Source organism: Schistocerca americana, chromosome 3 (assembly GCF_021461395.2).
Source record: "Schistocerca americana isolate TAMUIC-IGC-003095 chromosome 3, iqSchAmer2.1, whole genome shotgun sequence".
Lineage (NCBI taxonomy): Eukaryota > Metazoa > Arthropoda > Insecta > Orthoptera > Acrididae > Schistocerca > Schistocerca americana.
Window position 1 is genome coordinate 977,418,694 of NC_060121.1, and position 13,540 is coordinate 977,432,233.

General features: G+C 37.8%; 1 protein-coding gene across 1 annotated transcript in view; it reads right to left on the reverse strand.

Annotated features, from left to right (window-relative positions):
* The window catches only part of LOC124605342 (protein FAM135A), a 600,028-nt gene that overhangs the window by 214,370 nt on the left and 372,118 nt on the right, over window positions 1–13,540 (reverse strand). Inside the window, exon 5 of the mRNA XM_047136953.1 lies at window positions 11,875–12,119. Coding sequence (XP_046992909.1) covers window positions 11,875–12,119 — 245 coding nt within the window. The remainder of the gene's footprint in view (window positions 1–11,874; window positions 12,120–13,540) is intronic.

Genomic DNA, 13,540 nt, shown 5'->3' on the forward strand with positions numbered 1-13,540 from the left:
AACATCAGCAACTACAATTGAAATGCACATGTGACCATCGGCACTGGACATTTGGCACAGTGGCAGACCACTGCATGGTCTGATGAACCTCAATAGCTCCTCCATCATGCTGTTGGGAGGGCGTGAATCCATCATCTTCCAGGGCAACAGCTCCCTGACAGCTGTACTGGGGGACAGAGACAAGCTCGCAGTGGCTCCGTTGCGCTCTGGGGAACATTCATGTGGTATCCAATTGTCCAATGGAGCTTGTGGAAGGCACCATGACAACCAAGCAGTATCATACATTGGTTGCAGACTAAGTACATCCCTTCATGATGATCTTGTTTCCTGATGGCAGTAGCATTTTTCAATGAGATAAAGCACCATGTCACAAGGGCAGAAGTGTGATGGAGTGGTTCGAGGAACACAGTGCTGAGTTCCCTCCCCCCCCCAAACTCGCCAGATCTGAACCCAATCGAACACATCTGGGGTGTGATTGAATGAGGCATCTGAGCTAATCAACCATAACCAACCCCCCCCCCCCCCCCCTCAAGAAATTTATGGGAATTGGCTGACTTGCGTGCACGTACCTCTGTACACAAAATAATGACATTGATTGTCTCTACGTGCTTAAAGAAGTATAATAAATAAATAATCAAACCATTAAATTGACTGTTTACACTAACTTTTATTATTTCCATTGGTTTTTTTTTTTAAATACTTTAGAAGCACCAAATGTAACGAGTTTCATATTTGGTAACTTACATTCATAAAACCTCTCATACTCACTCTCGTCTTATCTATTATTCATACTTTGTAAGCTTTGTGAAACCAAAACTACATTATAATGATAAAGATTCAAAATTACTGTTGAATGCAATAAAAATTTCTCAACTATAATTCAAGAATATAAATGTTTTGTGAAAGTACAATGCAATAAAATTACATGGAGTATACGGTAGCAAACAAGTTTTCTTAAATACATATGGCAAACAGAGGAATAAAATACATATAAATAACATTTACAAGAAACAACCAGTGCACAAACATTCCATGGATAAATAGCATAACAAAGGCAGAAGGGGAAAACCTGCATACAAATTATTGGTCAAATTACTTACATCTTTTGTTAGCTGACAGAATTATATGAGCCGAACAATAATACACACATGAAAATTAAGACACATTTCTTCCATAGCAACCTTCCTATATGTCGTTGCAGTTTCTGAAAACTGTACTTCGAATTTTCATCAAAATAGGAATAATTTTATTGTAAGATATTATTTTATCTACATGGCAGCTGTGGATGTATCATGTCAGAAGCTCTAATATTGCTCACATCTGGCAAAATGCACTTTGATAACTTTATATTCAATATTAGAAGTTCTAAAAGCAACTTTCATAAAATAAATAATGCTGTGGTGATCTATAATGACTACAAGCAGATGCGAAACCAGCAATATTCTAGGAGACACAATAACATTACCATTAATTTACCATGCACTCAAAAACAAATGGTAACCAAATATTATTTACAAAAACGCAAGAACAATGTATTGAATACAATGCTGCATAACTGTGAACATGTGCAAAGCATCAGCTTCCTCTGCACAGAATAGTTTTAACTCACCAACTCTGCACATAGTGCAGGATACTTTTCCTGAGCATGCAACAAGAAAAGAACAACAAGCATTGAGTGAAGGTGGTGTCTGTGGAGGTAGGTTAGTGGATTAGAAAAAATGTGGATTAGAAAAAATGGCCAGCATCAATGGCAAAAAAGTAATCCCAGCACTGCACCAATCCTCCAAAAATGTGGTGGCATGAATGAAAGGCAAAAACTGTTTTCAAACAATCAGTGTAAACTGATATTAACGATCACTGCCTCACCTTCACTTCAATATGCATTTGATAACTTTTTTAATAACATGGAGAAAATAAATCTGGCAGTGCAAAATTAATATAGTGAAACTTGATTTTATGAATGAAAAATGATGATTATGTAAGTTATTTTTTTATCATAGTAATAATGGTCATAATGTTGGTAAAAAAGGGAGTACTGACATATACAAATAACTAGTAAGTATATTGACAATATGTAAGCAATCAGTAACGTTTACACTGAGGTGACAGAAATCATGAAATACCTCCTACTATTGTGTTGGATCTCCTTTTGCCTGGCACTGCAGCAACTCGATGTGGCATGGACTCAAGTTGTTGGAAATCCTCTAAGCGGAAATACTAAGCAATGTTGCCTCTATAGCCAACTCTAACTAGCTAAGTGTTGCCAGTGGAGGATTTTGTGCATGAACTGATTTCTCAATTATGTCTCGTATATGGTCGATGGGACTCATATCGTGTGATCTGGATAGCTAAATCATTTGCTCGAATTGTCCAGAATGTTCTTCAAACCAGCCGCGAACAACTGTGGCCCGGTGGCATCGTAGTTTGGGAACATGGCAAGTCCATGAATGCAAATCTTCTCCACGTAGCTGAACATAACCATTTCCAGTACTTCCTTGTTCACAACTTGGGTCCATGGCTTTGTGGGGCCTGTGCCACACTTAAACCCTGCCATTAGCTCTTATCAACTGCAGTCTGGACTCATATCTGACCAGGTCTAGGGTCCAACAGATACGGTCACAAGCCAAGGAGAGGTGCTGCCAGCAATGTCATGCTGTTAGCAAAGGCACTAATGTCGGTTGTCTGCTGCCATAGCCCATTAATGTCAAATTTCGCCACACTGTCCTAACAGATACGTTTGTCGTACATGCCACATTTATTTCTGCAATTATTTGACATAATGTTGCTTGTCTGTTAACACTGACACTTCAAAAATGCCGCTGCTCTTGGTTGTTAAGTGAAGGCTAAGGCTTTCGGCCAGTGAGTTGTCTGTGGTGGGAGGTAACACTAGAAATTTGGTATTCTTGGCACACTTTTGACACTGTAGATCTCAGAATATTGAATATCGCAATGATTTCCAGAATGGAATTTCCCATGCGTCTACACTCCATACAGGGAGAGAAGAGCTCTGACAGTTGACGCGGCCTTGGCGCACGTAGTTTGTGCATCCACGACAGCCAATCAAGTCATGAACTTTTGTTTATGTTACTGTGGCAACGCCCCAGTCTTGCCATAGTGCTGCGTGACCGCTGCTTTCAGTCAGTTGCGCTACGTGCTACGTTCAGTTTTGTGTGTATACGTGTGCATTCCGCTACTTCTGTGAGTCTCTTGGCGTGTGTATAAGTGGAAAATGGCTGCCTGTAGAACAGAGAAGATGGCTTTTGGGAAAGGAACTACACTAAAATCGCAAGCACACAAATTTATACACAGATTGCGTGTTTACTTTGAAAGGGAATGGGGCAATGCTAGGCCTTTGATATCAGCGAGTAAAGTGGTTGACAGAGTGGCAGAAGCATTGAACATCTCTACAGCGACAGTGAAGAGAATCACAAATGATAAAGAGGCTGCCAATTCAGCTGAGAGCCCTGTTATTGTGACGCATGGAAAGTCAAGAAAGAGATCATGTTGTGTGACAAACAGACAAATTTGACGAAAGTGCTATCAGGCAACACATATACGCATACTACAGCAGGAAGTAGTTCCGACACTTAAAAAGTTGACGGCGTCACTGTCAGACAGTGGTTTGTTCACAGATAGAACGACAAGTCTCTCCAGTGTTTTGAAAAAAATTGGGTTCCGTTGGAAAATGTTCTCAGGACAAAAGGCATTAATTGAACACGGGCATTGTAGCATCAAGAGGACGTTTCCTGCACGAGATGCTAGCAGTGAATCTGGAAAATGTAATATTGATTGACAAAACATGGGTCAATGTGCGTCATGCACGTTCCATCGCATGGCCAGATGACACGCATCATGGAACTATGAGTGTGCCAACTGGTAAGGGAGGGTGACTAAATATAGTTCATGCTGGCTCTATGAACAGTTTTGTGCCTGATGAAGTTTCAGTCACAAAGAAACTGTCTACTACCATGAGGAGATGAATGCAGATACATTCAAAGACTGGTTTGTTACTCATTTGCTACCAAATGTCAGTTCTGGTTGTGATTTTGTAATCGACAATGTACCGTACCATTCTGTACAGTTAAATAAGGCACTAACAGCTGCTGCAAGGAGAGATGAAATAGTCAGCTGGTTGAAAGATAATAAAATAGGCTTTAAACAGAATGTGCAGAAAGCAGAACTTCTGGAATTAGTGAAACAACACAAGCCACAGAAGATGCATTACATGATTGATACAGTAGTAGAGAACCACGGCCACAAAGCTACATGTATTCCATCATACCACTGCCATTACAATGCAACTGAACTCATTTGGGCTCAAATAAAAGAAGATATTGCAGAGCGAAACAAAACCTTTACGTTGTGAGACACTGAGAGGCTGGTAAATGAGGCTGTCACACGAACAACGCCAGAAAAAGCGTAGATACCGAAGACTGTGCTTGTGGTGAGAGATGACCAATCAGATGGACGATGATCCTGAGATTTCCATTCTCCCGCACAAAAAATAGAGGTAACGTCCTTATTCGATATTTTACACTTAACATTTGTGCAATTTGCTTTACCTTGTTAATGTTGAAAATCTGATTGTGTGTATTTTTATTTTGGCTGGAACCATAGCCACAGTAATTTTTGTTAATGATGTTACCGCTGTTTGATGGTAATAATTTTTATTTTATTGTTATACGATCCAGAGTTCAGCCGTAGGCTATTTTCAATTACAGTAACTTATTTATATGTCAAAAGATATCAGACTGAACTGAAATACAGCGAAAGCTGAACCGTGTAACAATAAAATAAAAATTGTTGCAGTCAAATGACTGCAACATCATTAAATAAAATATTTATGTGTGTGTTTGTGCAAGGTGACAAACACTGGTAGTGCATGTGAAAAAATATTCCATCAAAGAACACATCAGCAGCAGGATGCTGCTCCTGCAGGAATGCTGCAATGAATGACGCAGCATTGTTAGGTTCTGAAGAAGCCGAGTGTTGCCACAGGATGAAGGTTGGGACAGGAAGGTCTACCACCCCACTCCCCCGCCAGTGGCTCTCTGCTCATCCGTATCGAGTACTGGCAACTGCGCTGCCAGCTGTAAGAGCTCTTCTCTGGACATACGGAGTATATCTGCAACTAACATTGCGCGTTCAAAGTCTCTTAGTTCCCACTGTGTGGCCACAATCACGGTGGAAACCTTTTCATACGAACTGTACGAGTACAAATGACTGCTCCGCCAATGCCCTACCCTTTTATGCCTCGTGTAGGTGATACTAGCGCCATCTGTGTATGTGCATATCGCTATCCCATGACTTTTGCCACCTCAATGTATAATGCACTTTTCATGTATGAAAAAGTTTTATGAATAAGAACAAAAAGCAATATAGACTACTACTAAACTGAGGAGACTGGCATGAGATATGGAAAGTAAATAGCAAGCCAGCATCCAAATTATCAATAATATTTTCTGAAAATGACAAAATGATTGAGTTTAATCATTCACAATATAACTGTAAGACAACTATGAGCGCACATCAATGAATGAGGATTACAAGAACAGGAAATTCAAATCACAACATACAGCACAGCAAATGTCTCTGATAAGGGCATAGCCACAGAAGTAGATTACCGAATGGAAAAACTCTTAAGTAGCATCCCCTGGTTATGCAATACTGCAGGAAACATTCACTGACATTGACTGACAAAGAAGACATGAGGAGTGACAGAAATGAGACGACAACTCAAGTTCTTCATATACAATAACACATAAATTAGTGATAATGTAGTTATAATTCAAACTTTGAGAGACACCCTCTGCAGTGAGTGAAGATAACACATTCAACTGTGATCCTAATTATAAGATCAGATCACATCAGGAGCGCTAACAAAACACTACACCAGAATGATGGCAGAGAGTAGTAGCAACAAGGACTCTCAAAATAATGTTCTTTTATTGCTTTAATGCTGATGAAAAGGGAACAATAAGAGGAAAGATATGCAAGAAAATATTCAGCAGTAAAATGCCTCATGAGTGCTGGGATAAATATGTAGACAATAGATCAAATTAGCAATTAACAATAATATTAAGCAAAGTTTCTTTCAATGGGTTTCAAAAACCTCACGTAATACACACAGCAGAAAGTCACACAATTGAGAAACAAACAGCACTGATGGATATGTCCTAACACAAAGTAAGTTATGGTAAATCAATGAGCTAGATAATTATGATGTGAATGTGTCTTTACAAGAGAGATTTCTGAATTAGTTTTAAGTTGACTTTTTTTTAATTTTTTAGAGAAGAAATTTATGTGGCCTGTCACAATATTTAAAACTATATGCATCTTGAGTTTATATAAATTTTGTTGAGGCAGAAAGAAAAATTGGATGACCCTCCTGACTACTGGAAAAGATAGAATGATGCCTTAACTTATTTATGCTGTGGTATGATATATAAGATTTGTTTTAAATATGAGCACAAGAAGAGATTATTCAAAGTATTTGATGTAATATAAATATAGTTCCAGAAATTATCTATAGTCTGTTTCAAAACCTTGGGCTCACAATATACTGCTCTTACTTAATGTTGTAGGATGTAAAGATTTTTCTGATGAAGATCTGAAAATAAATTCAAAACAAATTCCCACATTTTACCATTGCAATTCAAATTATTTTATCCTTAGTTGTCCTCAATTATCCTATTTACAATTGGTCTTTGTTTTCCTTTTACTTCCCCAGCTACACTTAAGGCTTGCGAACATTATATTCTTTCCAGAAAGGCAAAGGTCCCGAGTTCGAGTCTCGGTCGGGCACACAGTTTTAATCTGCCAGGAAGTTTCATTATATTCTTTGCTTTATCCTATTACATTTTTTTTTTTTTTTTTTTTTTTTTTTTTTTTTTTATAATGTAAGTTATCTGAAACTCTGATTATTGTGGCAACTGCTACCAAGAACTTTTAACACATCACAATACAAGAATTTACTTTAATTTTAGTCTAAATATCTCACTTCCTAGTGTTTGTAACTTTTCCATTGGCTGATTGTTTGCATATTTGGCTAACCATATTTCAGCTGCAACAATATTATGAAGAGGATAGTTGCTACGCACCATATAGTGGGGGGATGCCGAGACTCAGGTAGGCACAACAAAAAGACTGTCACACAATAAGCTTTTGGCCAACAAGGTCTTTGTCAAAAATAGACAACACATGTGCACTCACACACACAACCACTGTTTCTGGCAGCTGAAGCCAGACTGGCTCTGTGTGTGTGTGTGTGTGTGTGTGTGTGTGTGTGTGTGTGTGTGTGTGTGTGTGTGTGTGTGTGTGTGTGGTTTTTTTTTCTGTTTTTCACCGACCTTTTTGGCCGAAAGCTTACAGTGTGACAGTCCTTTTGTTGTGCCAATCTGCGACTCAGCCTCTCCACTGTAAGGTGGATAGCACTATCCTTTTCTTATAATATTATTGTTACATACCATCCTGGATTTTCCATTGTTACAATTTAGCTGCATCATTTAATGAAATTGTGACATCATACTATTATTGATGTCAACAGTTTACGATTTTGTTCCTGGGGCACTGTTCAGCCTACAACTTTAAAATGATAAATGACTGCAAAATATTTCTCTGTTGTTTCACAGTGATTTTTACATGTATAAATAATCCCAATGTAAATCAACATTCTTCTGAAAAGAAAGGGGGGAGGCAATTAATATATGATTTATAGTAGTTTTCACTGCTCTTTCAGTTTAAGGTTCTTATGCATATGTCAATTATTTGTGGTAATGCCTCTATGAAGTATGCATGAGGAATCTGTTTTACATGTTATTATTGTACTGATTATGCTCAAAAGTTACCTAAGCAAAATAATGCTAAATATATTTCATGATGACAAATGCAGTGACTGACCAACAGTGTTGCTGAATAATTTAGATCATCATCATCATCATCATCATCATCATCATCACCACCACCACCATCACCATCACAACAAAAACAAACAGCAGGGTATGAACTGGAGGGAAGTCCCCTCCTTACATTGTAAAAAAGGCAATGAACAAGTGTACATGGAAAAGGAACAAATGGTTGTGGCAAGGGAAATTTTCCAAAATCATTAATATTTCACAATAACTGAATAGTAAATATGTACAACATTCCACAGTCAGCAAAGCCATTACCAAATTTGGTGTATTTCCCGTGTATCACTGCATTACGAACTCAATACATTTACCGAGTGATATTAAGTGCATCATTTGAAGAGTGAACATATTTTGTAATTGAGGCAGGCTACGGACATTTTTTAAAAAAAAGCAGTGAGCCTGTGTAGTGAATGAGTGTCCAGATGCAGTTTCAATAAATTACTTGCAACTGCATTCAGCTAATAAAATTTAACAAATCTGTACCAGCATGATGGACATACAGGAGTCACAAATCAAGTACGGTCATCGTGTATATGATAGTGACTATGATGCCACTGAAGATGGCAGCAACTGTGAAGATTTTATGATTATGATGATGACTTATTCAGTTATTTAACTTTGTGAACATGTAGAGTACAAATGCAGTTTGATCATTGGTAACATTTACATTAAAATAAGAATTTACCTGTAAATAATGTGTTATTTATCTTTCCCTACAAAATAATTACCAGTACATCAGATAATATGAATAACCTCCTCACTAAGAAAGGTTTTCATCTTTCCAATTATGTACATCAATACTTCCCCTCACGACCTACCTCAAGAAGATCGTCCAAACCAGAAATGAAACGGAGCTTCACATGAAACCCAGAGATCAATGATACGATTTTTTCTTGTGCAATACATGTAAGTCAAGAGAAATGACAGATTCTGAAAATAATTTTAGCAGAACACGATGTGCATAGAATGATGCAGTACACAAGAAATTACCTTGGCAAAAAATAATACCAATATAACCATATCCTTCAAACTAACACTACCGACTTATTTCCACAGCAGTTTTTCAAATAAAGTTAACAAGTGAAAGGTCAGATACTAGACTCATTGCATACATTTTGGGATCAATCCACTGAAATCAAATGGGAATAATGTTCTGCTACTGACAACATATGAGTGACATCACTCACTCCATTAAAAGATAGTATAAGAGTTTTCATTTTGGCACATTTGAAAAAAATTGTTCAATTAAATGAATAACTTCATGAAGAACTATAAGCATACAACTTGTGTATGATGTATTGTTCTCACTAAAAAGACCTAAAATATCACAAATGAATAAATACAATATGGAAAGGGTACATTGCTTCTCACCACACAGAGCTGGCAACGAGTTGCACAAGGGCACAAAAAAATAATGGTAGAAATATTTGCGTTCATACACATTTCTTCCTTAGAAGTAAAAAACACACATATTCATGAAACAAACACTCTCACACATATCGCCACTGTCTCCAGGCACTAAGGCTCGACTGCAACTGTGTGTGATGTGAACAGCTGTCTAGCTGGATCAGGTAGTGAGGGTAAGGAAGAGGCATGGAGGTGGGGAGGGGGAGATACGGCAGGGTAGTGAATGGGGAAAATGCTAGTGTTGCCTGTGGGAGCACGCAGGGACATGGTGGGGACACAATAGGGCTGCTAGGTGCAGGATCGGGAAGCTGCGTTGGCCGGGAAGGAGAAGAGAGGAGGGGGGTGTGTAGAAAGGGAGAGGAGAGAAGAAAAGAAGAGAAAGGAATATGTAAGTGCATTGGTGGGATATAAGGCACGTGCAGAACTGGAGTGGGAGCAACGAATCTGATAGGCAGGTGGAGAATAAGGAGTAGCAAAGGTGCATGGCAGGGCGGTTTCAGGGGCAAAAGATATGTTGTAGGGAGAGATCCTGTCTGTGCAATTCAGAAAAGCTGGTGTTTGTGGCAAGAATCCACAAGGCACAGGCTGTGAAGCAGAATCTTCAGTAACTGGGTGGTCCAGCTACGTCTTTGCCACAGTTTGGCCATGGTCATTCACGCGGACAGGCAACTTGTTAGTTGTCATGCCCACACAGAATGTGGCACAGTAGTTGCAGTTAAAGTTGTAGATCACACAGCTGCCTCTGATGGGGTAGAAGACGCCCTACCCTGTCCCCCTCATGCCCTTGTATGCTCCCACAGCCAGCACTAGCATCTTTCTCACTCCTACCCTACTATACCCCCTCCTCCCAGCACAATGATTCTTCCTTACCTCCATTACACAACCCAACTAAATTGCGCCTCATGTCAGTTGCAGCCACAGTCAGGCATTGTGTGTGTTAGTTATTGTTGTATGAAAGCGTGTTATTTCTACTTCTGAAGAAGGACTTTGCCCAAAAGCTGAAACACTCCTAGCATCCTTTTTCATTGTGGCCGTCTGTGACTCAGCTCTATAATGTGAGTACCTAGCTACCCTTTCCATATTGTTGTTATTCCATCCTGGGCTTACCACGATTTGATTTTGACAAACAAACAACTACTGAATGAGATGTTGTCTGAGGATATGCAAGAGTGGCCATGTATGAGAACAGCAGAGAACATTGTTTTTATTGATATTTTAATATCATAATTAATGTTTTGAGTACATGCTATGTTTATGTATCACTCGTGAACATAATGTTACATGAATAAGTGAAAAAGCTATCCAGTCAGAATCTTCTTGAAATCTCTTATCAATATTCAGTATGTTACATTTGGGAAAAGTGCATAAAAAATGCAAGATTGAGATCACAAACAATTTGCTACAACATTCAATTATCTATCTATTAACTCAACTCCTGTGAGAATGGTGTGTGTCCTGTTCTACTAATGTACATATTTGCAATTATAGGCACATCCAGAACTATATATTACAGTAAATGTTACAGAATATCATGGAAGGAAGCAATATTGGATCTAACAATATAATATCAAACTGACACTGTGAACAGTTTCGATTTTAGGTGCACACGATTTTCTTCTATGCTACAAGTGACTGTGGGAAGTTTTGGTGCAGTATAATTAAGTGGCTGTTTGCAGTAAACCATGGACAGTGCTCAGGATAATGTAGATCTAACAATACAATATCAAATATGTCTAATTATCCACTTATCCCTAATACCAAACCATAGAGAAGCAAGTCCTACCAGCAACATGTGAGCACCTAACACTACACAATTGCTCTATCAATATTTAATTTTCAAAATCATGAGAAATGACTTGCCATATGGAGTGAGGTAAAGGAACACCACATCCAACACAGCAAAATATATCAATAAAAATGCTGAATAAGATGATTTGCATCCAAAAACTTTAACTTTTGCAGAAAACTGCAGATCAACTGAACCAAATATTTTTCAGCACAAAACTGTATTTCAGTTTAGAAAAGCTTTTCTTTTAACACTAAGCACAAAAATAATAAACAAAATGAAAACGAAGGCAGCTTGTAAACACATCAGTATAGACTACCTTTTGCTCTCTGTTCATGTATGCCTAAAAAAAGTTTTTATATCACCATCCATAAGCATTCATAAAGGCAAATTAGATTATGTTAAAGCATATGATTAGATAATTAGAGCAGCTTGCCTGAAGAGAGTACAGCAGCCTGAATAACAATAACAAACTAACAAACAATAAATTCCTAAAACAAGAAGGCAGCATTGCAAATACAAGGTAAACAAATAGTCTTAAGTAATTGCTGACTGTATCCCACATTCCTGAAAACATTTGGTTTAATACTGAAAACTGATTTCCTTAATACAATTTGACAGCACAGTGTTTCAGATCTAAACACCTGGAAGCAGAGTGGTCACACATTTGAACCTACACAAAAAACAGAAAATAAAGTAATGATAATGAGAACAAAAATACTACAACCACATATGCTGACACTGCAGTATTCCAAAGATCATTGCACTCACTTGATATATGGTTGGTGGAGTGCAACAAGGCTTGCATGTATTGTCATGGTGATGGCAGCTAGGTGGAAGTAGTCAAACAGTACAGGTAAATGGTAATGGAGTCCCCTGGTAGGCGAAAAGCGCAGATTGAGTGTGCGACTTGACACACATGCAATTGAGCTGTGCTGATCTGGTCCAAATGTCTGATCAGTAAACCACAGTTCTACTGTAAGAGTGAAATCAGCCCTCTCCAATGTCTCTTCTATCTGTGATATATGCAAAAAAGAAAGAAAGAGCATAAATAAAAAAGTGCAGCACTTCATTTACCTTATTTACATTTCACAATTAAAATTATTGTTTTATGTCAACACTGCGCATTACCTTGTCCAACACAGCATGAAATGTACTGAGTGTGACAAATACTGGTAGTAACAACATGCATAATATTACAACAGGAACATGGTGCTTAAAAATCTTGAGTCTTATAAACATATATATATATAACTGAAAACATGAAGAAAAGCATAAACAAAGCAGAACACACTCACACCTTAATAATGGCACCTCCAGTGAAACAAGGTGGCTGAAACAGTCAGCTGAACAAAACCTCCCACATTTACATCACCTTCATTTGATGGAAAGAAGAAGAAAGATGGAACTTAATATTAGAGATTAAGCACAAGCTTGGGTTCAACAATGATAGGGCAGGAAACCGGCAGATGTCTTTACAGAGAAACCATCGTATCATTTACTTCAATTGATACAATGAAACCAAAGAAAGACTAAATTTAGATGACAGGATACGGATTTAAACTCTGTTCCTCCTGGATGCATGTTTGGTGCCTTGACCACAGTGTTCCTGCCCCCCCCCCCCCCCCCTTTCCCTTTCTCAATTTATAATCTGTCAGCACATAAATCTCTCTCTTAATAACTGGACTTGCAGATTTTTGTTTCAATTACCTTTTCCTCTCTCTAACAAAAATTATAACAATCTTTATGTGCCAAAGTGTGTGCATTGTCATTTATTGTACATTTACTTTAATGAAATCGCACCACAAATGTAATGGATTCATAAGAAAAGCACTTTATATATTATTAAATAAATGTTTGAATGTACACAAATATCAGTTCAGTACGGTATAGTAATAACAGTAGCTAGTATAAATCAGAAATCTTTCAGTAAGTTTAAGCATCTTTTAATTAATAACTGTTTTAAATCACACTAAAAAAGATTTTCATAGAGTCCCTTTACATCGTTAGGCAACAAGTTAATTAATGTCTTCCAGCAGCAAGTGGACTGTGCAAAAAAGAGAATTTAGAAAGTGATCAAATAGTATTCAAACTTAACATTCTTCAATGCAAAAGTGAGAGTACTTTTTTTCCCCTGGTAACAATTTCAGCATGCTATGTAATGGGGAACACATTTGCCCTTTAAAAGTCACTTGGGTTTAACTTTAGAAGATTCAATCTCTTTCCTTCTCCTTTCCGTCCCTTACTTCTCTCTGTACTTCCAACACTAATCCTCATCTTCAATCTTGTGCACTAAATGACTATTTTATCTTCTTTGTCTTTGATTATTCAAATGCCTTTGCTTTTACAGTTAGCACATTATTTGTCTCTCTTTACATGAGGTTCTGAACAATTCCCTCTATTTCATATTGTAGATTTCTTCTCCCTTTCCTTTTGG